At 36.5% G+C, this 26,695-nt stretch overlaps 1 protein-coding gene across 2 annotated transcripts; it reads right to left on the bottom strand.

Annotated features, from left to right (window-relative positions):
- HPGD (15-hydroxyprostaglandin dehydrogenase) lies at window positions 1-24,073 on the bottom strand. Of its 2 annotated transcripts, none has more exons than XM_072336032.1 (7): window positions 24,026-24,073; window positions 23,187-23,310; window positions 19,746-19,852; window positions 9,095-9,191; window positions 3,033-3,109; window positions 1,679-1,842; window positions 1-596 (listed from the first exon to the last, which is right to left on the bottom strand). In XM_072336032.1, exons 4-7 carry the CDS (start codon window positions 9,150-9,152, stop codon window positions 461-463), a joined length of 435 nt encoding a protein of 144 aa, XP_072192133.1. In that variant the 5' UTR covers window positions 9,153-9,191; window positions 19,746-19,852; window positions 23,187-23,310; window positions 24,026-24,073; the 3' UTR covers window positions 1-460. The 2 variants fall into 2 exon arrangements, with proteins under 2 accessions (XP_072192133.1, XP_072192132.1); XM_072336031.1 differs by lacking the exon at window positions 24,026-24,073 and adding an exon at window positions 23,416-23,615.
- Window positions 24,074-26,695: the final 2,622 nt, after the last annotated feature.

Below are 26,695 nucleotides of genomic sequence, written 5' to 3'. Positions count from 1 at the left end.
TGCTCTATTTTTGTGTGTATATATAAGAAAAAGTAAATTCTTATTTTTTAAAAGTTTATCCTGAACTGAATTCCTGGTTTGAAGAATTCAAGATGTACTTAATAATACATTTACTTCTGTGAAAAGAATTATACTAAGTCAGGTTCACCAAAATATGCATGGAGTATGTAGATTGGATAATTGCACAGAACTACAAGAAGGAAAAAACTGGCCCTTGCTACTATACAATCAGAAATCTTCAGAGCAGTATGTATATTCTGCTGAATAAATAATACTTGTGTATATGGAATCAAAATAAATTGATAACATTTTCCCCAGATTGGATTTTCTCTGCAATTAGGGTGTGAATGTTGGAATACTGTCATTGATTTAGATACATCATTAACCCTTTTTCCAGAAGCTTTTCCAACATTTTTTATGTTTTAAAAATCAAAAGTTAATTTGAATAAAACAATTAGATTTATCTCTTTGACGTATAAGGTGTTTGGCTGTACTCTTGAAAATGAATCCCTTGGGATGCTGTAATCTTCATAACTTCTCCATTCAGAGTATCATCTTCAATTATTGTTATCAGTCCTTCAGCAATTATTGATGGGCTTAAAAAAAAAAAGAAAAAAAAAAAAAAAAGGCTATTATTCAATAATAATGATGTAATAGACTGTGAAAAGAGCAATTATGAATACACAAGATGAGTCTATATGCCCTGAAACTTAGCCTGATATTTGAACATATTTGCTTTCAGAAAAGCAAATATGATTTATTGTTTTAGGAGAGAAATTCAATCTCCTTAATCAGGAAATGGAAAATAAAGCTGCAACTTTGCAAATCATTATTGTTTGCTGCAGGTACTGCTAAATTCCTGTAGTTATCCATGTACTTCTGGGCTTTCTATTGTTTTTCTCTGTTGGGGCAGTAGACATCAGTAGCCCTTCCCCAACTCTCTGCAGCATTTTTCTGCTATTTTATTTAGTTTTATTTGTAGCAGGACTGATACAAATAGATGGAAGGAGAACTTTGTCATCAGTTGGATATTTTCAATAGAAGAAACATATCTTAAATATGAAAAATGTTGGGCAAATCAACGCAGGTTTCTTTTGTGTAGAAGGAGCTGAGCAGCTAATTGTTAAGAAACTGAGGAAGTATTAAGAAAAAATGTCATTTCAGGCTTTTCTTGTTCTCATCCATAGAAAGGCTTTTGGCCTTTCTTTGCAGTTCCCTAATGGACTAGGTAACTCTGATCCAGAATAATCACTACTGTACATTTATGAATTTAGTGCAGCACTTGGTCTCATTTTTATTTGTCTCACGTCCAAATTTTGTGGAAACCAAATAAAAATTAATACAAATTATACTTTCTGTATCTCATAAAAAATTTCAACTGTCCACTAAGGACTATTCAAAACAAATACACCGTCTTTAAGTCAGGAATTAGATTTGCACTTTGTTGGAACTGGGAATTCATAAAGAGGAAGTATCACCATGTAGCCGATGCTCCTGAAATAGGCCATAAGTACATGCCCTTACTCCTTTATTTATAGGGCACCAAAATTGATAGAATTTGATCCGAGGCAGCATTTTGCTTTCATTATTTTAATTTTGCCTGCTGAGAATTAATTGAAAATGCAAACTTCTATTTTATTTACAATGGTAAAAAAGCAGTGTATCTGATTTGACTTACTCCATCACACCGTAGAACTGCATCATGTTTTTTATCTCATCCTTATATGAATAATATTGTCCCATATTCTCTTCTTTATCTATTGACTGAAGAATTGGTGTGTTGACAAATCCTGGACAAATTGTGTTGAGTCTCACACCATAGTTTTCCATGTTAGCAGCTAACTAGAAAAGAGATAGAGTTAGGAATTCATCGTCAACATTTTCTAAAAGTGTACTGTGGAGCTAAGTAGCTTAACATTTAATGGAAACCCTGCCTCGCGTTATGTAAAACACACCTTATTTTCATGACAAGGTAGCCTGCATTTTTGGCCTGGAAAAGTAAAGAAAATGAAATCCTATATATCATGCTTCCACAATGCTAGACTGTACTGCATTCCCCAGTAAGTACAGCGATTCTGTGATGATTTTTCTTTTTCTCCTCAACTTTCTCATGTTCAGCAGAGATACAGCATTTACTCTAATTTTCTGTGAAACCTTTTATGTTTGAACTTACGTGATGATGTTTAATGACTCTCTCATAAGGAAGCGAAACTGGAAAGCCAGGTTTCAGGATTGTGTGGTGGCTAATATGTGATATGCAACACTTAAACATACTCATCTGTTTAGATGAAGATTAAGAAGGAGTGATTTGTGTGGTGAGTAGGGGAATAAAATCTAGACAACCATGCAAATGATTATTTCAGATTCTTTGTTCTGGAAATCAGGGTAGAAGTCTTTTATAAGTGGGCTATCTTCTTTAAGCTTAACCCATGAAACTGTAATCATATTTCACTCTCTCCAAATTATTCTCTCATTCAGCCTGTTCAACTTACTCTGACTACAAAAGTTTCCAGTTAAGATTTACTATATGCTCATATAACATCTAACGTGTCTCATCCTGAATGTGTTCTTTTATATTTTAATGTGTTAATAGTTGGCAAGAATAAATAATGATCAACATGCTTGTGTTCTAGTCACTTTTCCCACACTTTAGCACCTATTTATCATAACAGCATCCTCAATTTGTCTTAAAAGTAAGAAAAGGAAAATGTTAAATGATTGGGATGGAGCTATGAAAACTATTTCTAAGCTTGGTAAAGAATTTATAACTTCTGGTCTCCTCTGACTGTCCTTAAACTATTATATAATTTCTCCTTTGCTCAGTAAACTTTTCTAAAACTCAAATCAATCATAAACAATTTACTTGTCTCATCTTTAGATAGTCTTTGTGAGAGAAGGGACCCTCCAGCACTTTGAATTCTTCATTTGCTTTAAGACAGTTTGTTCTATTTGTGTGTCAAAAGAGGAGGGAGCATGAAAAACAGCGTGTTCCCTAGGAGATGCTGATACTGTTTTCAAAAACATATACTTACTGCTATTGAGCGTGTAAATCCAATTACACCATGTTTTGTAGCACAGTACACAGGTTGGAATGCAGCAGGCATGAGTCCTTTAAAATAAAAAGTTATTGGAATAAGGATGTTGGGTACCCCCACTTACAATGACCTTAAACACAAACGTAAGTTAATAATGTAAAAAAATAGTGATCAGTTTTTATAAAATTCATAGACATGCAACCAAATAGTTTATTAAAAATCTGCAAATTCCAGTTTTTTAACCGAAGGCAAGTGGTGAAAAATGGATCTGATAGATGAAAACATGGGAAGCCAAAGGTAGAATAATGGGTGGAAAAAAAAAAGTATAATTTTAAGATAAAGGTTCTGTCTCTGAAGTAAGACAAAAATAGAGGACAAGACATGAAAGGAAACACTCAAGAAAAAGGATTTTAGAGCCTTTTCTAATTAAACTTGATATATGTGAAGTATTGTAGGTACTTTCATTACTGAAACCTTAACTGCTGATACGCAAACTGGACACCTGCATTCATTTGCAGTGATTTTAAGGAAGGAATGTGGGTCAAGATGAGGGGAATAGTAAAGCCAGTTCTGGCTGCTATGACTGAATTACTATTATGCTAGAAACACTTCACTAAATAAATAAATAAAATGTCTGAGTTCAATCCCTTGCTTTTGTTATTTCTCTCAGATAGTAAAAACAAACATACAAACATAAAACAAAATAACTGAGGAAACTTTTCCCCTAAATCATAGTGAGAGATAGGAATGAATGTGCTGCTCAGCTGACTGAAGTTCAGTAAGCCAGTGCACCTGCCCATGAAATAATTTTGTTGTTTATTTGATAATGCAGTTTGAACTACAACAAAGAGTAAATTAAATTGCATAGAGGGTTTTGCTCAAAGAAGTTCATATAAGAGAACAACTCAGACTTAACATGTCATCAGAGGTATTGCAAAATTTATTTTACCTACGGTGCTGCTCCAATATTTCATAGGTGGTGGTTTTTAATAAAAGTCTTACATGAAATAGGGAAGTCAATTTGCAACAAGCAAATGAAAAAAGCACTAACAAATCAATGCAGAACCTCCTCTGCACCAGAAGGTATGGAGATGAGTGATTAAACACTGAGAAAGTAATAAGATGAAATCCTTACTGAGCAGAAAGAAACAAAAGCAGAGATGTGGATTGGAAATACTCTCTCAGCATTTTCCACACTTAATTAGATATGTCTGATATGAGTTTCACTGTATGGTACCTCCTACAGTGGCCCCCATTCAGATATGAAAACCCATCATGATATTTAGAAGAGGTCAGAAAAAAAAAAAAAAAACAACAACAAAAAACAAAGCAAAACAAAGCAAACAAACAAACAAACAAAAAGAACAACCAAAAAACTGTTAACAGTTCTTGGCCATAACATTGCTGTGTCCTGTAAGGAAAAGGAGTAGCAAAATGAAAAGTGACTGCCATGACTGTGAATATTTGTGGTGGGAGTGGAAGAGCATAATATTGCTATTTGTGTAAAGTAATAAGAGAAGAGACTTTGGTAGAAAAAATCAGAAGTTAATTCTAGTAACTGAGTTTGATGGCAAAAAGCTGATAAAGAAGAGAGAGATCGTGCATGTATATATATGTATTTTTAAATATTGTGCCAACAGTAGCTACTGTGAAGTAACAGCTGAACTGTACCACATGGATGCTCTGGTTCCACCTGAATGTGCAGTTCCTGTGAAAAGCAAGCAAAACACTGCCTGTTCTATAGTCAAAGGATAACATTTGTCTGTGCTCCTTAATGCAGGATTGTAAAATTTGGTTTTGATGCCTTGATACTTAAATTCAACAGAAATAATTTGTTTCATATCTTTAAATAATAGAATCAAGAGTACGTATCATCTTAGTGAATGATAGATACAGTACTCAGCTCTTAAGTATAGATTTGCTAGAAAAATATATATTTAAGAGAGTTGTTTGGGCTCTTTGATGTAGAATCCACTTCGTCCAGAGGACTTACTATGAAAGCTTAAATGAAAACATGACAAGCTTCAAAGTTTTGTCTTAGTTTAAATGCCACTTTATTAGCCAGTGAAAGCAGCACTGTTCAGTGATGTGAAATAAACAACTTAACCTTGTGACTAGTTGTGTCCTTAGCTTGTATTGATTCATTACACTTTTGATTGAGAATCTATTTCTGAAAAATGTCTTCCATGGTGTTTCCTGTGGATTGTGATTACTATATTCCTTTCTGGTGACTTCTGATTGTCATCCATTATCACCGTTCTGGTGATAATTGGAAACACTGGAATACCATCTCATTAGAAATATTACGGTATTATTATTATTTTAGTCCCTTTCTCAGTTCACAGGCTGCTTGTGTCCTTGGTTATATGGTAGTCCTCTCCTTGGTAAGGTGTCAGGATTCATTTCAGATGTCAGGCTTCTCAATACAGCTTCTTGTTTATCATGGTCAATAGTTTTAATTAAGTTTCATGGTCCACATCTTGATAAATTCACATAGGATCTAGAGAATTGTATCAGTAAGCTTGAATTGTATCTGTAAGCTTTGCTGAAACCATTATTTTCTACAGCCTGAAGACCATTAATGAATACAGAATTAGGGTGTGTTTTTTTCCAGGTATGCTTTTCCACTGAATATGTTGTCCTTTGAGATTTGAATGACTCTCCTTCCTCGAGTAAGATTTATGAGCTTTCTGATGACCTTTCTACCCTCTATTTTCTTCATGGGTGCACACTGTTAGGCAGCTTGAGACAAATTTTGTTTCTGCTTGATAGTATCTTTGTTTCAGTAATTCTTTGAGAAGTGTCCTTTGTGTTCATATGAGTGTACCGCAGAGAATAAGAAACCAAAGCCTGCTTTCTAACATGGCTGTTCATCTCACAGAGCTCATTGGAAAGCTGTGCTTCTACTCTATGACTATGCAGGAATTAAGCTTATTTCTAATAGTACTTTTTTTTTTTTTTTTTACTTTTTTCTTTTATAACCTCAGTATCTTGTACCATCCTAAATTTAATTTTATTATTAATTATTAATATATTAATAATTATTTTTATTATACTTTAATTTTATTTTTTAATGAAAGAGCTGAAGATGCTGAAGTGTAAGTTCTAGGTAACTGATGGAACATATTTTAAAGCAAGCCATAAGGGTGCATCTCTATTTACTGGAATATATTGCCAAAGTAATTTGTTTCCTTACTCTATTAGGTTTGTTTTATGACTTATAACAATGACAGCCTTTTATGACACATAGAATACTTACAAATAAATAACAACACTGGATGTAGCCATATTTATTTAAATTAAATGTCTTTTCAAACCACATCACAGAAATCTCCTCTGTCACCCTGAGGCAAAAGTCTGGATAAGCAGTGTGGGATATGCTCACAACATTCTCTGAAGGTCAAAGCCTCTTGAAAAGAAGCAGTTATGTAAGCAGAGAAATGAGCTAGAGGCATGACAGTCCTATGGAGTGATGAGGGAATTGATTTCAAGGGGTTTATATAATACTCTATTCTTAAGAGTATGGAGGAATAAAATATTATGTTAATTATATCAGGTGTGATCTGTGCCAAAACAAAAGGAAACTGTAAACTGCATCATTTTTAGGTAACTTCATAACAATGAACAAAAGTTTCCAGAGAATAGTTTCTAATTTTTCTAATCTCGCCTTGGTAGATTTGGCTCAGCATACTCTTAATTTAAATAAAAGAGGGAACAGAAGCTCTTCTGTGATGCTGAGCAGGATACTCACCTGTACAGCTGTTTGTACCTTTACTCTTCTCCATTACTGTGATACAGTCTTGTCCTTAACCAAATGAAGTTAACCCTATAGCTTTGTTCTTGTGATATATATTAGCATGTTTTAAGCTAAACATTTTACTTTATTTCTGTATATCTCTATAAGTATTTTGTTTTTGTTTGTTTGTTTTAAATCTGGTAGGATCCAGACAAATAGAAATTCAGTTTTACAAAACAACTTCATGAAAGAATGAAAGCTCTCAAACAAATGCTCATAGGCACAAATTCAGTTTTCCTCTTTATTTACTAAAAGTGTATAGGTATCAGCCACAAAAAATGAAAGAGACAATGTGAAATGCAGCCATGTAATGAATTTCAGGAGTTAAATTCAGTTCTGTGCTATTCCTGTTGCTTCTATCTACTCCATTAAAATAAATAAATAAATAAATAAAATTAACACAAGTAGTTTCCAACAGAATGAGTTTTAGAAAAATTTGCTTTTTAAATTTGAAATTGAGTATATTATAAATAATTCAAAATCTTTCCTCCACTGACATTCTCTTTTATGGCGGTAGATTGGCAGTAAACCTTATTTTTTCTCATTTTCTCAAGAGTTTTAGAGCAATTACTTCTCCTTGATCTGAATGCGTGATCCCGTAACATTGTTTCATAGCTTTGAGAAACTGATTTAGAAGCTGAGTTTTTGCTACACAAGCTTATGTATTTCCTTCCCTCTCACATTTAGCGCTGTCTTGCAGGGATGCTCTAAGGGAGGGAAGATTCAGTATAGGAAAGAAAGGGTGGATGATATGGCTTTCACCCAGACAAACACTTATGGCATCCATTTCCATAGGAAGCATTTAAGTAGGTCTGTGGGTGTTCTTTGGAAGTATAAAACAGTAAGGCTTGATTCAGTCTCTAGTTCAATCATTGGCAGAATTCCCATGGTTAAGAACTGGAAACTAATTAATGTGTGAAGCAAATATTATTGAATTATACACAAAAACTGCATATAACTCTTTTTGTTGCTCAACAAGACACAGGGATACTTGTAGTCTGTTTGCAGAGCACAGCAGATACAATCTTACAGAGGAGTTGGCTGGGGGGTGGGGGGGCTAGCAGGGTGGAATTAGATGCACTCGAAAGTTTAATCATTAACAGAAGCTGGCTCTGAGAAAAGAAAACACTTGCAGGGAATGTTAAACAAGCCAATGGCAGCTTGCCTTTCATGTATGGGGTGAGCTGAGGGACTTAGACCTTCAGACTGTAAAAGAGAATTAGAGTCACAAAGCACTAGCAGTAAAAAATAAATAAACTATAAAAAGTTAGTGTGTGTCAGCTTTTATAACGTGGCTTTCCTTACGATCTTGGAAGTAGTTGCTACATAGAAGACTTGTAAAAGCAAAGAAAGAAAAGGAGCCTGTTTCTGATAGATGGCCACAATAGTTGGAGCATAATGTTAATTAAATAAATGGATATTATAATAATTATAATGATACAAACTGAGGAAAGCCAAACTGTTAGGTCATAAAAGCAAAATCTTTTAAATCAGTTTTGAATAGTTAGAACAGAATCAAATTTCTTGCTACGTTCACCCTTTCTTAAGCACTCTGTGGGCATAAGCACTTCTCTAGAAATGTGTAATCTTTTACTTGCGTTGATGAAATCTTTTACTACAATAGCAGTTTTCTTCAGGTTAATTTGGTCCTGATACAAGGTCATTTTGAGGCAGTGGAGATAAACTTACCACTGGCTCAAGAGCTCCTCACCCACATGAAGTATGCATATGAGTGAAATCAGATCCTCCATGTGATTTTTGTCAATAGGGTTGACTGGATTTTTCCTTGCAGAAAGCCACTTTACATGTTCATTTAATGTACTCAGAGCACTCATCACCATCCACAATCAGGACCTAGGGACACCACTGTCTTAGGTCTATAAATTAGGCTGTGGTTCCCACCTTTGAGTATGTACTATTGTAACTCAGCAACGTTACTAGTGTTGAGAATGTATAATAAAATGAGGTAAGTTAGGTTTTACCCTGCTGAACATGAAAATAACTCTGATGCAGCATCTACAAAATGCTCTAGGTTACTAAATACGAGACTGAAAAGCTAAGAAAATTACTGAATTTTTTGAAGAAAAAGAAAGTTATGGTCCTTTGATATTATTTCTGTTACTGTGATGAAAACTAGCTCAAAATGACAATAGACAGGGAAGAGCCATAGTAAAAAAGAAAAAAGTACAAGCAAACAGTATGATCCATTAATTTTATATACAAGCCAGTGAATAGAAAGTGCTTATATAGAAAATATTCTCACCTGCCAATGATGAGATATTAATGATTACTCCTCCATCACCTCCATTTCCTTTTCTCATATATTCTAGACCAAGGTAGGTTCCTCTAATCACAGATGTCTGACATAAAGGGAAAGAAGTACAATTATATTCAAAATATGTTCCTTTTTTACTCCTAAAAAATTAATCTTGCTTTAATTGTAATATTCAATTGTAATCTTGCTTTACTTGACTTGTGATCTTACTTATTCTTTAAAGATTATAAATGCAGAAGACATTCCACAGTAATTCAGTTCAATAATTTCCAAAGTGCAACTACTGTGGATAAAATAATAGTAGCTTGATTATTTTTCTCATGAAGATATCGTTTGAAACATACAAACCTGAAATAAGCGCTGTGAAGGAAAGAAAATGTATACTAAGTAAGTAACTGATAAACCAAATACACACTTTGTCTGCGGATATAAGAAGTGGATGAACACATCATAATACCATTTTTTTTTAATTGAGATGAATTATTCTTCATTTTAGAAAATGTACAGACTGAATCTGAAGATGTTACACTTATGGTCCCATTTGACTCATGACATGAAAAACTTACATGTCTTAGAATTAAGTTATTTAGTCTATTTCTGGTCCTAAAATTTGTATTTTCTGGCTGAAATCAGTGCATCGTTACCTTTCCTGTCAAAAGAAGTTTAGTTCAAACAGACAGATACAGCTATGGGAAGAAAAAACAAACAAACAAAAACATTTTACAAGACACAAAGGAAGATATTAGCATAATTTTAACTGCAGTATGTAAATTTATTTTATTTTGTAAGAAAGAACTTCAAGAAAATGTTTTGCTGAGACTTATATTATCTTGATTATTTGAGATCTGGTTTTGAACCCTACTGCTGGGATTCATCCCACCAAACTTAAGATATTTAAAGCAAATGAGTCTCCCCAGAAGGTAAGCTGCTTTACCAGAGATTCTAATGAGTATTAATTTAAAGTTGCAGTGATGCTCTAAGTGAAAGATAATTACTTCAGTGAAACATTGCAATAGTATTGCATTTGTGATGAGTTTCATACTTATTTACCAATTTCATTAGATCTCTGTATAATCAATTTGTATTTGGGTTACAGTTTCAGCTAAAAAAGAGCAACCGAACCAAATCACTTTATTTCCTGAGATATTGTTTCTGTTTTTAATCAAGAACTCAATTTATATTTTCTTACTGTTTGTGCCATTTATTTGACCAAAACTAAGATGCTGAACCGATAAAGTGGCCCTACATATGTGCTAGGGAAGGAGTAAATGTCTTTCTACCACTGAGGTAGAAATGTCCCAAAGAATATCACTAAATCATTTTTCTACCATTATCTAAATTTCCAAAAAAACAAACAAAATAAAAAGGTTAATTTTAAGACATGTATTACATTTCATTTTTAATAACAGTTCTAATTCAGTTTGTTTCCTGTCTTCAAGAAACATGATTGTTGATTTTAACAGGAATCATATTTGGAAGGCTGCATGTCTTCCTTTTTTATTTTTTTTCCTATATCCAAGTAACACGAGTAGGAACTGCACTGTGACAGAGATATAAAAACTTGAAGCTTCATTACAAAGTTTACTTTTGTAATACTGATATTGAATCAGCTCTTTTTTTCCCCTTCCTTTTCTACAGATGCAGTATTTTATATGATACTTTCAATTTCAATATATTTTCAGCATATCACTAGTAACATTTTGATTAATATAAAAAAAATGCTACTTCCTGAATACTTTAACAGAAGTTTTCCAAAGCACTGCTTTCAGTATCTTGCTCAATTAAATCTGATTTCTCTTGTATGCCCTGGAAAGTAGCAAAGCCACTATAACTGTAGTCTTGCAGTGTTTAATGTTGATTTTCACATTTAAATTTAAAAGTACATATAGAAAAATAAGATTATTTATGCCTGGTAGCATTGCTGTGAGGTACATTCATTCTGAAAATGAACTCATTAACAGTTTAACAGACTTATTGTTATTGGTGTTTGTTTCTTTCTCTATTTATATAATAAACTGTATACAAGAGAGTTTAAATAAGCAAGGGTTAATTCTGTCTCTGGAAAGCAGGTGCAGGCCCTATCATGCCCTGGAGCAGTGGCTCAGCCTGTTGAACAGAAAAGTAGAATTCCACTTAGGATGATGAGATCAGTTGGAGAAGGAAGTAGCTTGTGGCTCCTTGAAGATTTTCCTATCCCTCCAGCCTTCTCATTCAATGAGATAAAAAAGCAAGGTGAGTCCTTGGCCAAACCACAAGTAGATGGGAATTGTGAATAGTTTAACTTTTCTATCAAAATCATATTATTGCTCTTTTTTCCTCTCTGTACCCCATTAGCAGCATCTCTTAGTGAGCTGGTGGAAGCCTTCTTTTATAGGTATTGTGAGAAGTTGTATTCTGAATTAATGCAGATATTCACTTGGATATTACCCTAGTACCTGCTGTTGTCCTTGCATGGAACTTCTCTTAAGTGTGCATCATCATCATGGCTATTTCTGGTGTTTGGGCTTGTAACACAAATAATTATTCTGGAAATAAACTGAACAAAATAGAGAGGGTGAGAAGAACCTAGCTGTCTGCACACTTGTCAGATGGCACTCTGGTTGAAGGTGTTCTGTGATAGATCTTCCATTTGCTTGCCAACATTCCCCTCTCCAGTAAAGAAAGTTATCTCAATAGCTTTCAAAGAAAGAACAGCAGTAGCTTAAGGCACTGTTTTTTGAGCTTGCACTTTATTCTTAGAATCTAAGTGCCACTGTCCAGCAAGCTCATGAATCCAGCTGGATGAAAAACCAAGGCAGGCTCTCCTATCTGGAGTCATGAACTAAGATGGGAAAGATGTTTTTCAAGGAAAAAGGTGTATAGATACTTTAGATACTGAAAGGTTGCTCTCAGGTCACCTCAAAGCCTCCTCTTCTCCAGTCTGAATAGCTCCAGCTCTCTCAACCTGTCCTTGTAGGAAAGGTGTTCCATCCCTTGGAACATTTTTGTGGCCCTCCTTTGGATGCACTCCATCAGGTCCATGTCTCCTCTTCTGTACTGAGGACTTCACATCTGGATGCAGTACCCTAGGTAAAGTCTCAAAATGCAGAGCAGAGGAGCAAGATAACCTCCCTTGGCCTGCTGGCCATGCTTCTTTTAATGCATCCCAGGATACGACTGACTTTCTGGGCTGTGAGGACACATTGCTAACTCATGTCCAGCTTACCATCCAACAGTACACACAGATCTTTTTTGGCAGGGCTGCACTCAATCCTTTCATCCCCCTGATTTTATTGGTAATGAAGGTTGTCTTGACACAGGTGCAAGATCTTGCACTTGGATATGTTGAACTTCATGAGGTTCAACTGCAGGTCCACTGCTCAAGACTGTCTAGGTCCCCCTGCACAGCATCCCATCCCTCTGCTGTGTTGACCATGCTGCACAACTTGGTGTCATAAGCAAACTTGCTGAGGGTGAACTTGACCCCACTCTCAGTGTCACTATGAAGATATTAAAGAGTATCAGTCCCAGCACTGATCTCTCTGGGATACCAGTCATCACCGATCTCCATCCAAACACTGAGCCATTGACCACCACTGTCTGGACTCAATCCTGCAGTCAGTTCTTCATCCATCGAACATTCCACCCATCAAATCCATACCTTTCCAATTTGGAGAGAAAGATATGTGGGGTACCCTATCAAAGGTCTTACTGAAGTCCAGATAGATGACATCAGTGGCTCTTCCCTTGTCTGTTGATGCAGTGAGACCATCATAAAAGGCCACTAGATTGGTCAAACAGGATTTGCATGATGTGCTCCATAATCTTTCCCAGCACAGAAGCAATACTGAAGGGATGGGAGGTCCCAGAGTCATCCTTTTTTACCCTTCTTAGAAATTAGTGTGATGTAGTCTTCTTTCCAGTTACCAGGGACTTCTCCTGATTGCCATGACTTTTCATGTTTGTCGCTGGCTGCTGAAAACTATCATTAAATCGTGAAAATAATTGCAATGGTTATCTTCCTAGTTGTTGAAAAAACTGTGACCTCATTGATACTGCTGTTTGTATTCTTATCAAAATACAATTATTTACTCTAGCAATGCAGACAACCCATCAAGGTGCACTGCAGGCCTGAGCATGCTCCCCAGGAAGGAAGTTTTATTTTATACCTGCTAGTAGAAAGTTCAGGATTCTTTCCATTTAAATCTTAATATCTCCTAGTGTTAGCTTCTGAAAAATTCAGATTTGAATTAGATGTGACCAGACATTCTGATGTAAATTTTGAAAAATAACTGTGCTATTACTCAAAATGTTTGTAATTGCAATTGAAGCATCTTATCAGTAATCAGCAACTTATATAACAAATTATTTGGCAATTTAACTGTCAGTACTAATATCTGAAACAAAATTTAAAAAATGTAAGGCGTATTAAAAGTCTGCATGTCCCATGCATTTCTGTATGGTTTTAATAGTTGTTCTTAAAGAAATACTATCTTGAAACTCTGATTCTACTAAGAGTACTAGTTTTTAGTAGAGCCCTAATTCCATTTGTTTTGAATGTTAGGAATCTGACTATCCAAGGTTGTACTGTATCCAATCTTGTATTCCAACAACACTTTTAAGACAGTATTCATATTCTGTATTTCATTTTAACATTTAGATTAATCTCTAAATAATAATAGTTTTGTTTGTTTGTTTGTTTTGTAGTTGTTACTTTCAAAACATGTTTAGTCATTATCCTTTGCAAATGGCAATTATTTAGGAAGTAATTTAGTATACAGTGTTTTTGGTTTTTTTTCCTCGTGTTTCAAGAAAGATTTTCCTAAAAAATTTGTTTCCTATACCTATTTAACTGGGCTTCCCTTGTCACCTTGTCTGATACTTCTGTTTCATCCTTAGCTATGGAAATATTTTATGCTGAGAAATTATCTCTACATTCCTTCATTTCTGAAGATGACTTCTCTAATGTTAAGATGATTAAATCAGTATGACTTCCTTAGAGATAACAAAATAACTTGATGTAGGCTACTGAACAAATGTAGCATATGCTTTTGTACTACACATAGTAAATGCTATAGCCATTGAATCATGGTTTCATAAGACAGGTTAGTGCAGAACTGGAATTTGACCGAAGATCATTTCATCAAAGATCATTTGATTTTTGTACTGTGATGTTGTCAGTTGATGGCTGTCTGTGTGTAAACATTTCTTAACTACCTCATGAACTACTTGTAAACAGCACAGGTCAAACTTAAAAAGTCTGAAACTAATTGCTGGTATTGATTCCCATGGGAAATGTTAGCAGCTACTTGTATGTCAGGGAGGTGGGATTGATTTTATTGTAGATTTCCAAGGAAGCAAGAAGATTATTGTAAGCATTCAAGTCACTTGGCACTACTACTTTTCTCGCTGTATGAAATTGTAGGCTCTTGAGTTTGAGTTTCCATTTCAAACTACAGAAATCTAGAGATCTCGTAGAGGGAGAGGCAGGAAGCATGGGTGATAGGATTTGTTCACTTGCCAGAGATCAGTAGGTTTGGTACAACATGAGAGTAAAATATGATGTTTATGGATTTTTTGTTTGTTTGTTTTTTTGTTCTTTTTTTAACACAGTTTTCTTTATTTTTTGCCACATAAATTCCTCAAGAATAAAGGAATGCTGTTATATTTTGAGTAAGTGGGCTCAGGCAGTGCTTGGTTCAAATAAATTGGTCTTTCATTGTATTTGAACATTGGCTACTGTAAAAATACATTAAAATGGTAAGCTGAACTTCACTGGCTTACTATGTGATTAAGGTTTATCTATGTGTTTCCTAATATAGAAGTCAACATTTATTATGCTTACAGGTATCTTTATGCATTTGGAGGGCTGATGCTCATGCCATTGATCTCAAGATAATCACTACTTCTCACCTTTTGGTAGCCACATCTCTCTGTAAGCACTTAGTCATTTTTCTGACATCACATGTTTAAGGAACAGGAAGCTAAGCCACTGATCAACAGATCTGGTCTTAGAATGCAATCTTGATACACTACCTACCTGTGCTATTTACTCTTCTAAAGACAGTGCTGGTTTTTGTTGCTGTTTTTGTTTGTTTGTTTGTTTTAGAAAGCTCCACACTGAGCAGTTACATAAGCAGTGTTAAGAAATTGCTTTCCTGCCTGTACTGTGGGCCCTGGTGGTAATGTCCAGCTGCTAAATCTAAATGTATGTCCTCGTCACATTATTTTGAGGTGCAATTTCAACCTGTGTAATTTCTTCTGATGAAATGGGAAAGGAAAGCTAGGTGTATGGGCCAGAAGAGATACGCCCAAGAGATTTCTTATCTAGCTTACACAAGGGAACAGCTCTGCAATAATCATTACGTCTTAGTCTCAGAAGTAAATAAGATGAAGCTTTCCTAGCTAACCTTAAGGTTTTTCTTGACACATTAAATTGGCCTTTTGAGGAATAGTTCCTTACTGTTGAGGAAATGAATTAATTTTACGTGATTTTCTAGTTGCTAGAAATTATATTTCATCATAATCTGTATGTAACTGATCCATACATTCATGCTTCTCTTAATATACTTCTTCATTTGCACATGAAATTTTTATACTCAACTAACTCCTTATGACCCAGGAAATGAGCAATACAAATGGAGTAAGCAAAGACAGCAAGACAGATCTCTCTACTTAATTTATTTCTCAGAGCAAATGATAACCAGCTACCCAAATCTTCAGGAATATATATTCTCAGAATTAGCTTGCATTTCACAATTTCCCTACATCTCTTTCTGTGACTGTCTTCAAAGTCTTTCTAGATGCGAATAAATTTCTTCATAGGCAGTGTTTGCCTCTTCCACAGGATATGAGGAAATAAAAACTTGGTTTGCCTTGAGAATATTTTACTCACAAATTTCTGATAACTGTCTTAAGGCTTTTGGTATTTATGCTGACACATTTTGTAGATACATATAAATGCATATTTACATACTTTTCTTCTGTTTTAATGATTAAAATGCAGGTGTGATTAAATAAGAACATTATTTCATTTCATATCTATTTCTTCTGAATTCCAAATGACAAAGAATGCCAACTTTCCAATTCTTTCTACTTCTGCCTAAAAACTCATTTTGTTTCTTTTTAAGTTTCAGAAAAATAAGATTTTTCAAATATCTTTTAAAAATATGAGTGCCCAGAAACAATTATCAGAACATTTTACTACTGTGCAGTAACATTATGTGTCATTGTTTAAAAAAGTAAAGCATTAATAAAAACAAAACAAAACTACTTCATAATATTTAGCTGTGAAACAAGATAAACAAGTTAACTTTAGAGAGATATAACACCTTAAAAGGTATTCCCTTGCATGTTAATTAACAGTTTTTGCTTTTCTATTAGAATAGTTTAGGAATTTGGGGAGGCTTATAAATGACCTTTCAGGATCAAATTTATGTATCAGTAAATGCATATAATCTTTGGAGGTCAGATTCATAGACTCACAGAATTCTCAAGGTTGGAAAAAGACTTCCATGATAATCCAATCTAACCATCCACCCACCACCAGTATTTCCCACTAAACTATGTCTCCACTATCCCAGCCACTAGCTGTTCCAGAAAGCCTACAAGACAAGAAATAAGAACACCAAATCGTGTTTAATTAATGTGCATCTAAAAGCTTATAAAGATATAAACTTTTATAAAAATTATTTTCTTTTTATTTTTTTTTTATTTTGAGGATTTTAACACTACTCTTGTCATTCTAGATGTCTGTAGGTAAGAGTCTTCATAAAAATGTGCATGTCACGCATCCTTGTGTCTTTCTGTGTGTATTTTTTGTTTGTGATGGACTGTTGAAACTACATAGGTAATATCCACTTAAAATGATACTCCTATATAGTTGCCAAGTTTTTTTTCTGTATGCTATATTAACAAGGCCATACATTTGTATAGGTATCAGTAGCTGAAAAAATGGCTCAAGCTGATTTTGATTAAGTCAGCGCTTTCAAACCTGGAGCTCTGTTGTGGAGGATGGGTGGTACTGCTGGAATGCTTAATTAGAAGTGTTAAAAGAAATACTGAAAAAAAAGATGGTTGATGTTCAGCACAAAATACAGCAGGGCTATGTAAAGCACTGCAAGAGAAACTGTTCTAGTGGTAGTTACGCTTTTTTTCCTCACCATCAAGCTTCCTTGTCTCCTTCACAGGAATCTATAGTGGATACATGCAAGGACTGTTTTTCATTCTCTCCTTTTCCTACTGCAGTATGTGCCATTCTTTAAATTTGCTTCTTCATTTCTGTTCCTTGTGTTTTCTCAAGCAGTGCTATCAGAGAACTTCCTTGCACGTCTTTAAAAATGTTCCTGAAGACCAACCGGTTCTGTGAACTGTTTTAGCCATAAAGAACACACCCCATATGTGTTTGCTCTGATTTATCTTCCTCTGTACTGCTCTACTTTTTGTACTTCGTACTTTAAACTGGGGCAGGGAATATTTGTTGTATGAATACATAAAAAATACATAAATAATGTCACTAAGACCTAGGTTGGCATCTAGAGGTTTTTTCTTCCCCCCGTGTCAGCCCCCCCCCCCCCTTTTTTTTTCGCATCGTGTATATCAAAATATATAGAAGTTATAGAAGTTATTCCTATTCTTAGGGATAATACAAAGGATATTTAAATGTGCTGGGGAAATAGAGATGTTTTTAAATTTCATTTTTCTTTTTTTTTTTTTCTCCGCCAGAAGTAAGGTCATGTGTTATGGAACTGACCAATATATGACTATATTACTTACAGTAGCTTTTACTGTTCTGCTTTTCATAGTTACTAAGCATGAAGCATGAATAACTTGGTTTACGGAAATTATGGTAAGTGGTTAGAAATGACCTATGGAAATCAGCTAGGTAGTTGGCTCAAGGTTAGACAGTTAATGAATATTCCAATTGAAAGATAAATGAGGATATGTAATTCTTAGGTTGTCCTTAATTTAATGTACATGGTTGTGCTTTTACTCAGCTTAATCATTTTAAATGTACCCATTTTAGTCACCTGCATGAGCTGATGCATTTATTCAACTTTCAACTATTAAGGCGAACTTTATGGACAATTAACCTACATAATCATGTTTAAGTTACACATGAGGTAACCCTTTCTCCTACTCTGCAATTATGAAATTGTTTGGACATCAGTCTGTAAGTTAAGATATTTACTTAGGCACTAAAATATCTTCAAGATTTGCAGACCCTAAGTGCCTTCATTTTTTGAGCTAAATTTATAGGTGAATCACTGACAAGTGAGTTTCTCGTACAGGCTTCAATGTTTTTGGTCATGACTAACTACCTGTGCATGCACATGTGACAAATGGATGGCTGCCTACAGTAAATTATAACCTATATTAATCTAAGACATATGCGTGGAACTGATGATGTCACACTCTTGTCAGTTCACAGCATGAAATACCCTAATTTTTAATTTGTCAGAATATTTCAGAAACGAAAGTTGGAGAATCATGTGTGCTTAAATCCTAAGGAAGATATAAAGGAATGAGAAGGGAATATGAACAAATGTATTTCTCTTACTGTGGAAACCTTAATGTGTGATTCCAAGAATAAACAATAACCTTGGATAGATACAAAAGGTAAAATACTATTAAATCAAAACATTATTTAATATATGTATTTCTCAATTAATTTTCTAGATCTTATCTCAGGTACAGCTTGCACTATATGTCCAGGTATTTTTTGTTGTTGTTTCTTTTTGGAGAGGCATTTGAATTCAATGACTCACCAAAATTTTTTTGCTACTTTCTTAGCAGATCAAGGCTATAACACTCTCTTTGGCACCATACAATCAGAACATTATGGATGGTAGAACACAAGCTGGCCTGAATGTTGTTAACCTAGAAAGTTGATCTTTCCTACAGAGCTTAGGTCTCCTAATTGCGTAGCCTAAATAAAAATAAATAAATAAATAAATAAAAACAGTTCAAACTGGGAAATAGATATTGAGGTCTCACCTAGTAGAAGGAATGAGACGTCTTTGTAGAGTTAGACAGATAATATCAAAGAACTAGTAACAGTCTGAAAATAAATTTTACTCCTGTTGTATGTATTGGGTTTTAGCAAGTGTTCTTAAGCGATGTGCTTCAGTTAGTCATGATGGTGAAATGGCCTATATATTAAAAACTCAGTTTGTATACTTGCTTCGGTGGTGAAGAAAACATGGAGCTTGGATGAAAAAGTTTTCCTGTAGTATCAAAGTTATCCTGTATTGTATATTAGACTTATTCCCTAATACAGGTCAGCTGAATCTCACAGGTAACTGAAATATTGTAAAACATTCATATAAACAGACTGGTTTCATGTAGGTGGAGCTCTATTGCCTTAGGTGTCATATTATTACACCAACGTGGGATTTCATTGGGCTTTTAAGGAGAACATTGTCTTCTGTAACCCTATGCAGTGCCATGCATCTTGGATAGGTGACGTAAAGAAGCCACCATAAATACATTTAATTGTCTATACAAATGCAACCAGGTTATAATATTTTGGACAGCTGTGCTTACCAGCCTAATAATCCACATTCTGTTGCATGGCATAATCTGTACAAGCCATGGAGAGTTGAGTGCATTCCAATGTCAGTTACTGAAGCATGAGTATGTGAGAAGAGATAATGCTTACCAAGTTTATTTGTATAGTGCTTTCCCAGTCCTTCTCATTGTTCACTCCAGCATTATTAACCACAATATCCAGCCTTCCAAAATGCTCGATTACTTTTTTGAAAGCACCTACAGTAAAATCCAAAGGTGACATTTCTTAGCACTTTTCATTCAGTTATACAATGCACGATAACATGAGCAAATGAAAGTTCTTAGCACTCACACATTTTGCATTACCCTGGATGTTTAGCACCTAATTATATAAACATTTATAGCTTGATCCTGGATGACTTTGATGTAATACATTCCAGAACAGGACCCATGTATTTTAAGTGTAAAATTAAGGCTTTATTTGTTCAGAATGGTTTTATTGGCTGGCCTGAATGTAACTTACTTAAAGAATGTGCTTAGTTACAGTAATGTAACTAATACAGATTTTTCAAGTACAAATAGTTCTTGATCATTTTTTCTTTCTTAAATTTATGGGTAGTTTTTTTTTGTTGTTGTTTGTTTGTTTTTTTGTTTTGTTTTGTTTTGTTTGTTTTTTGCATCAGGTGACATAAATAACGTGTCTGTCAAATTCACACCCTCTTTATTCTGTTCATGAAGATAATGACCTGTTTTCTAAAGAAACTGAAAAGAAAGGACAGGGAAACTTCCATAGGGACACTATGTTCTCCCAGATGACAGTGTTTGAACTAAGATAAAAGATGTGTAAGGCAATGATGTCATAGTGATGAGCAAACTCATCTAGGCTGGCCCTGCTGTGACACCATAGTTGGACGAGATTACTTCCTCATGGTTGTTCCAAACTAGGTTTTTTTCCATGGCTGCAGAACTAATCTGAAGTTACACACGATTTCTTCACAGGTTGTTCTTCCCTCCAAAAATGGATGCACATCACTAAATGTTTATTATTATGCAAAAATACCACTCCTCCAAATATTGGTTTTAAAAAAAAACATCAGTTAATGACTGGCTGAAAACCTTCATTATTTCAGGTATATTGAAATTATGCTTGACAGGCCTTAATGAAACTACTTTCCCAAAAGTTGATACCATGACACTCTGAATTCTCTCATCTTTGGATATCAATTGAGGATACAGCAGCAGCTTTGAAATAAATATTTCTATGTATTTGTTTTGTTTTGTTTTTCAACAGTTGCAGGAGTCTACAATGTTTGTTTTATTTTGTTTTGATTTTACCAGATGGTTAATAGTGTTTTTTTGATGGATCTGAATGCTGCTGCAGGTTTGTCATGGTCATCATCTTGACATCAGAACAAGAGCCCAGCAGCTGCTGGGAAAGGTTTTATTTGTCCAGTTGCTCTTATTGTACAGATTTTTTAATGTTCTTAATGTGTATTATGGTTTCTGGTACTTTTAAAACCTCTTTTTCGGCTTTCTGCCTTCTTGATCATGTTATCATTCTGACATCACTGTAAACTAACTTGTTCTTCCCTTTTTGGATGTAAAATAACTGTGTTTACACTGCAGAGTAGTTGCTTAGAGCTCCTTAAATCATAAAAAAGAAAAGCCAATGATCATACAAGATGCTAATCACTGAAATGAAAGAGAGAATCAATTTTAACAGGCAAGAAAAACAGCGGAAAGTAAGTCTAAACACCAGTCATAAGTGAACTTCCTAAATTGTCATGGAAAGCAAAAATGAATGTATGGTCATTTTTTAAAACTGAAGGTTTATGTGATGATATACGCAAGAAAGTCACTGCAGGAAAAAGCAAGGAAAGACTTGGGTATGGACAAAGTAGAGGGTTTCCTGTACATAAGCATTACGTACCTACAGATACTTGTTCTTGCACTGTGATTTGTTTCATTTTGTAAGAGTTCAAGTTGGAATAAGATTATGAAAAATGTGACACTGAGTGTAAAAGCTGACATAGGACTTGACTCATCCACTAAGTACTTAAAACTTGGAGTGAAATTAGGCATATTATGCAGCAGTTTGCAATTGAAAGTGAACAAAGCAGGAAAATAAAGCAGTAACAAAACAAGGCAAAACAGAAACTAAAGGATTTTAAGTCACGACTGCATATTTCTGTCACCTAATCTGCAATGGGAATAATGCTGTACTAGAGAAGCATAGCAACTCCTTGTCTTTGATTCTTGCCATCCCTCCATTCCTATTCTGATTGCTCTTTTCCTGCTAACTTGGCTGCAGAATTTCCCTCTCTATACCATCCTGCTCCTTCCAGTTCCGAATGCTCAGCCCACAGGTTGTGCACTAGCCTGGCATGAAAAAGTAGAGGAAGTGTTGGACCAGTGTAAGAGGAGGCAAGTTGAGGTAAAAGCCATGCTGCAGCACATGCTATTCCTACCCCTAAGAGGCTTATTCTTGCTCCTGGGTTACTTCTCTCACTTGGAGAAAAAAATCACTTATCAGCTTAGCTGATAAAAAGCATGTTTGCTGGTTAGTGTATCTCCCACACTTATTGTCCAGCGTCTCCAATGCAAAACATTTAAATCAGTCATAATCACACTACCTTGGAGATAGGAACAATGTTGCTGAGCTGTGGACTAGCTGCAGTGGTTTGTGAAAGAGGAATAGTTGTGTTCCAACTCTACTGTTGTGACAACAGGGAGAGCAGTGCAGTGTGTAAAAGCAGAAGCAAAAGGGTACACATCTAGTATAACACAAATGAATCTGAGAAAGGACATTGACAAAAGTGACATAAAAATCTGTATCTTACTGACTCATTACCTGTGAATATTTCTCTTAAGAATGGAACTTCAATGAAGTGATGCGGTAGTTATGAAATATTGTGAAGCGTACATAAGTGCTATAAGCTATTTTAAGAATTCACTAGGGTGCAGGATTTATTTGCTAAATAAATAAATGGTGATCATAAATCCTAGCAATAAATAATGGCAATCAGACAGGAGAGAAGCTCCTTCCCATGACCTGCATATGCAGGACACATGCAGAACACTATCATTCTGTATCAAAAACCAGGCTGAAGTGCCATGTCATCTTCTGTCAACCCTTCTTTCAGCTCCAGCAGCAGATGTTGGACATAAGCATGCCATATGGAAGGATCACTGCAACCTGGAGCAGGATTTATTGCTTCAGTGATGAGGGAATGCAGCTTGGATTCTGTACCGAAGCCTCATAAAAAGCATGTCCGTGCTTTAAAGCTCATATATATTACTCATAAAATAACAAGTATCTTCTGCAGAGGCTTCCATGGAAAAATATCACATGGCACTCAATGGAAATCATTTCTTTGGCTTTTCTTTACGATGTGCCAAGTAACACAGTGAAATGCACGTGCGCCGGTAATAATATTTCACGTCCACAGGTTCCAAAACAAATCCTTTTTGAGTCGGGCTGAGAGCAGGCTGCCCTCCAGAACCCCGAATTGCACACATCGGAGCGGCAGCCCGGGCTCCGTCAGGTCGCTGCATGTCGAGCAGGAGCCGCGTCGGCAAGTTTCCTCCTTACCTTTCAGCTGCTCCGTATCCGTAACGTCGCACTGGATGAACACCGTCCTCTGCGCTTCGAACTGCTCGTCCAGGGCTGCCTTGCTCTGCTGCCCGGCCTCGGGGTTGCGGTCCAGGAGCGCTACCTGCCCGGGAACGGAGGGAGGGAGGGAGAGACTGAGCGGGGCCGCGCCGAGGCGGGGGCTGCCAGCGTCCGGAGAGAGGGAAGCGGAGGTGCGGGGCTCGCTTACCTTGGCTCCCTTGCCCAGCAGCGCCTGGACAAAGGCTCGGCCGATGCCTTGAGCCCCGCCGGTGACCAGAGCCACCTTGCCATTGACGTGCATGGCGCTGCCCGCCCGCGAGGCGCAGAGGAGCCGTCTCCCGCTGAGCCGGAGGAACCGAGCGCGGTGTCACCTGCCCCAAGTTTCCTCCCTCCGTCGCTCCCTCCCTCCTGCCCTCCCTCCTTCTTTCTTCCTCCTCCTCCTCCAGCCGGTGCAGCCGCGACTCATTCCCCCTCGCGCCCCTCGCGTCAGACCCAGCGCTGAGAGTTGCCTGCGAAGAAGGGGGGGGAGGGGGGAGGAACGGGGGTGGAGCGGGTCGTGTCCATCTCACGCCTTCTCCGGGTTCCTGCGTGAACCCCGGGGTCGAGGGCCGGCGAGCAGAGCGGGTCCCCCGGGGGGGCTCGGGCGGGGATCCTGATAGACGACTCGAGAGCGTATGGGGCGACACTGCACGGATCGGACTTCACGGAGGGCTGCTGACTGCTCCGGGACGTGCATGCTTTGCTTGGCCCGAGCTGCTTGAGCAGCGGGAGAAAGCAAGCTCTCTCTTGGAGAAAACAAACACAGAGTCTCTACTCACCCTTCGGGTCGGCCCATTGGTGCTCTTCCCCTCAGCCAGCAGGGTGACTTGAAGGAAAACGCAGTGACTAAGCGCTGGAAAAGTATCGGATAACTGCTTTATAGACAGGATCAGGTCTACAGCTTGTACTTTGAAAAAATGCTTAACTTCTTGTACAGCTGGGAAACCAGATCCTGCTACAACACAAGTTGTATCTGATTAAAAGCAAATCTATTGACGCCAAGTAACAAGATATATTGCAAACAAGAGAAACTGTAGCAATGTAATAGCTGAAATCAAGTTTCTTGCTCATTGGTATTTTACTGGAGGTTTGTGAATATTATCCAGCAGAAAGCATAATACAACGCAGTGTTGGGTGGATGGGAAAAATTCATCATTCTTTAAGCTTAAGCTCCATAACCGTACACATTGTGTACGCATGTGTGAGTATTAAGAGTCACTTTTCTTTCAGGGTCTGTTTTCTTTTGTACGATGTACCAGGTTTCAACTTTTCACTTATGTTTTCAAGGCCCTCAAGTACTCTGACTCCGACTTCATCTCTCCCATTACCCTCTGCGCAGTCTGCCCTTACCTCCCAGTGACAGTATAGCTAGTCTGTTTCTTCTCCCAGGTGACTGTTTTCTACTATGCAGCCTTCATAATGGGATGCCCATCTTTCATTTTTTACCTAGAAGAAACACATTATATTATTCTTAACACCAGCAAACTGTTACAGAACCATTAAGGTAACGATGTTACCTAATTGAATAAATTGAGTAACACAAGAACTTGTTATTATAACCTTTGTCCTTAAGAATGTGCACTAATGTAATCCAGCTGCTAAATTGGACAGCAGCCATTTAATTTTCCTAAAGATCATGATTCATGGTGCTTCACAAAAGCAGTCAGAGCTGGCCTTTGGGATTAGTGATTTTCTTGACTGTGATAGTTGTATTTCTGGGAGGACACCAGATTGCATTGTGCCACCTAAACTGCCCTGCCTCACGAGGCCTTTCCCAACCAGCTGAGCCAGCTTCCTCAATTTGCTGAGTGGCGAGGACAGTGCCTGGTCAAAGCACATTGGGAGAACAGTGTTACCACATAGGGACTTAATAGCATTGTAGTGGAGTCTGTCACTCTGAGGACTACCCTGACAGTTTCCCCCACTCTCAACCTTAGGCCATCTGCCATGGTCTTGATTTTCATAATGTATCAATATCATTTTAAAGTGCTGTGCAAAGGAAAAGATCAATGAAAAAACAAACAAACAAACAGAACAAAACAAAAAGAAAGCCCATCAAACCATGAGTTTTCAAAATGTTGAAGTCAGAATGACTTTTGGCAGCTACTTTCTAAACTGTTGATAGCTTCTGCATGAATGTTGAGAGCAAGATGAACTCTTGAGCAGCACTGGAGTGCTTTAAGATCTGAGTGCATACTCTGCGTCAAACAAATCTTGCAAGTCGGCGTCCCAGCAGGTGGATTGGTTGGATATAATCCTGGGCATGACAGGTTGAAATTGCTGAGAAGTAGTATAATAAACTAACTCAGAGTTTCTAAATATGCTTTTGTTCACCGAATGGAATAATGGAAAGAGTCCATTAAACACACTCATGCAAGAAGACAGGAAAAATGTTCCACATCAGTACTCATAAACTTGGCAAAAGTATATTTGAAATTAGAGACACATTCTTATCTAGCAGAGTAGGTATCAGTTCATCCAAATCTGGGGGGAAATACCTGAGAGATGACACTCTGATTTACCAGTAGGCCCAGCAGAAATTATGTGTCCCTAAGGGATGTGTATGCCCAGCTTCTTTAAACTGGATTTGCTACTAGCGCTGACTCTGAAGAACTTCACTGTGACATAGCCCTTTCCTACCACAGGTCTTTAATATGATCAACTGCATAAAGATTAAATGTCACCCATATATTTATTTATTTTTTTTTAAAGACAATAGCATTGTTAGGAATCCAGAGTTAGCATCTCTTCACATACTTCCTGATTAAATTTGGGTTGAAGGATTTTTTCTACATGATCCATTTGGAAGATTATGAACCTTTCCTTAAGTGTTCATGAAAGAATAGAGAAGCATGAAAACCTTGACATTTTAGTGGTCCTTATTTTTACATAATCTGTCCATGAGAAAAACCCATACCAGACTTCATGGAAAAGCTTGGAATAACTGCCTCACCAGACAACAATGAATGCTGTATTTCCCCAAATAGTTGGCTTTCAGAGACTGAGCACAAACAATCAGTATCTTTTAAATATATGATGGAAGCTGATCTGCTCATTTAAGTAAACACTAGAGAGTTGAAACTGTTGGTGCATAATTTAATGGTTAAGTCAAATCATGCTATCTCTACATGTGTGTGTTCTCTCCCCCAACCTCCCGTTTTGGAACGTACATTAATACTTGCCAGAGAGCTCTGTCATACAATATGCCAACCAGACTCATGAGTATCACAAACAGCTATTATCTGAAATCACAGGCATGAAAAGATATTAAGTGTTTCCAGGAAGGTTTGGTTTGGGTGCTTTGAGTGACCTTATAGATAGTCCGCACTTTCTGTTCTAATTTAAGAAGTATTAGAAACATTAAGTAATGTAGAAGATATTGAAACTGTTCAGAGTAAAATCTCCCACCTGTCTCACTAAATGCAAAGCCAAATACATATAGTAGTTAT

The sequence above is a fragment of the Excalfactoria chinensis genome, chromosome 4 (assembly GCF_039878825.1).
Source record: "Excalfactoria chinensis isolate bCotChi1 chromosome 4, bCotChi1.hap2, whole genome shotgun sequence".
NCBI classification, from domain to species: domain Eukaryota; kingdom Metazoa; phylum Chordata; class Aves; order Galliformes; family Phasianidae; genus Excalfactoria; species Excalfactoria chinensis.
Note: the sequence above shows the minus strand (reverse complement) of the source record. Positions and strands in the feature narration are given on the sequence as shown.

Coding starts and splice junctions, on each gene's coding strand:
- HPGD (XM_072336031.1), bottom strand. CDS start 23,508: ATGCACGTCAATGGCAAGGTGGCTCTGGTCACCGGCGGGGCTCAAGGC. Junction 23,311..23,415: donor TGCTGGGCAAGGGAGCCAAG/GTAAGCGAGCCC, acceptor GTTCCCGGGCAG/GTAGCGCTCCTGGACCGCAA. Junction 9,192..19,745: donor GCACTATACAAATAAACTTG/GTAAGCATTATC, acceptor CCTTTATGTCAG/ACATCTGTGATTAGAGGAAC.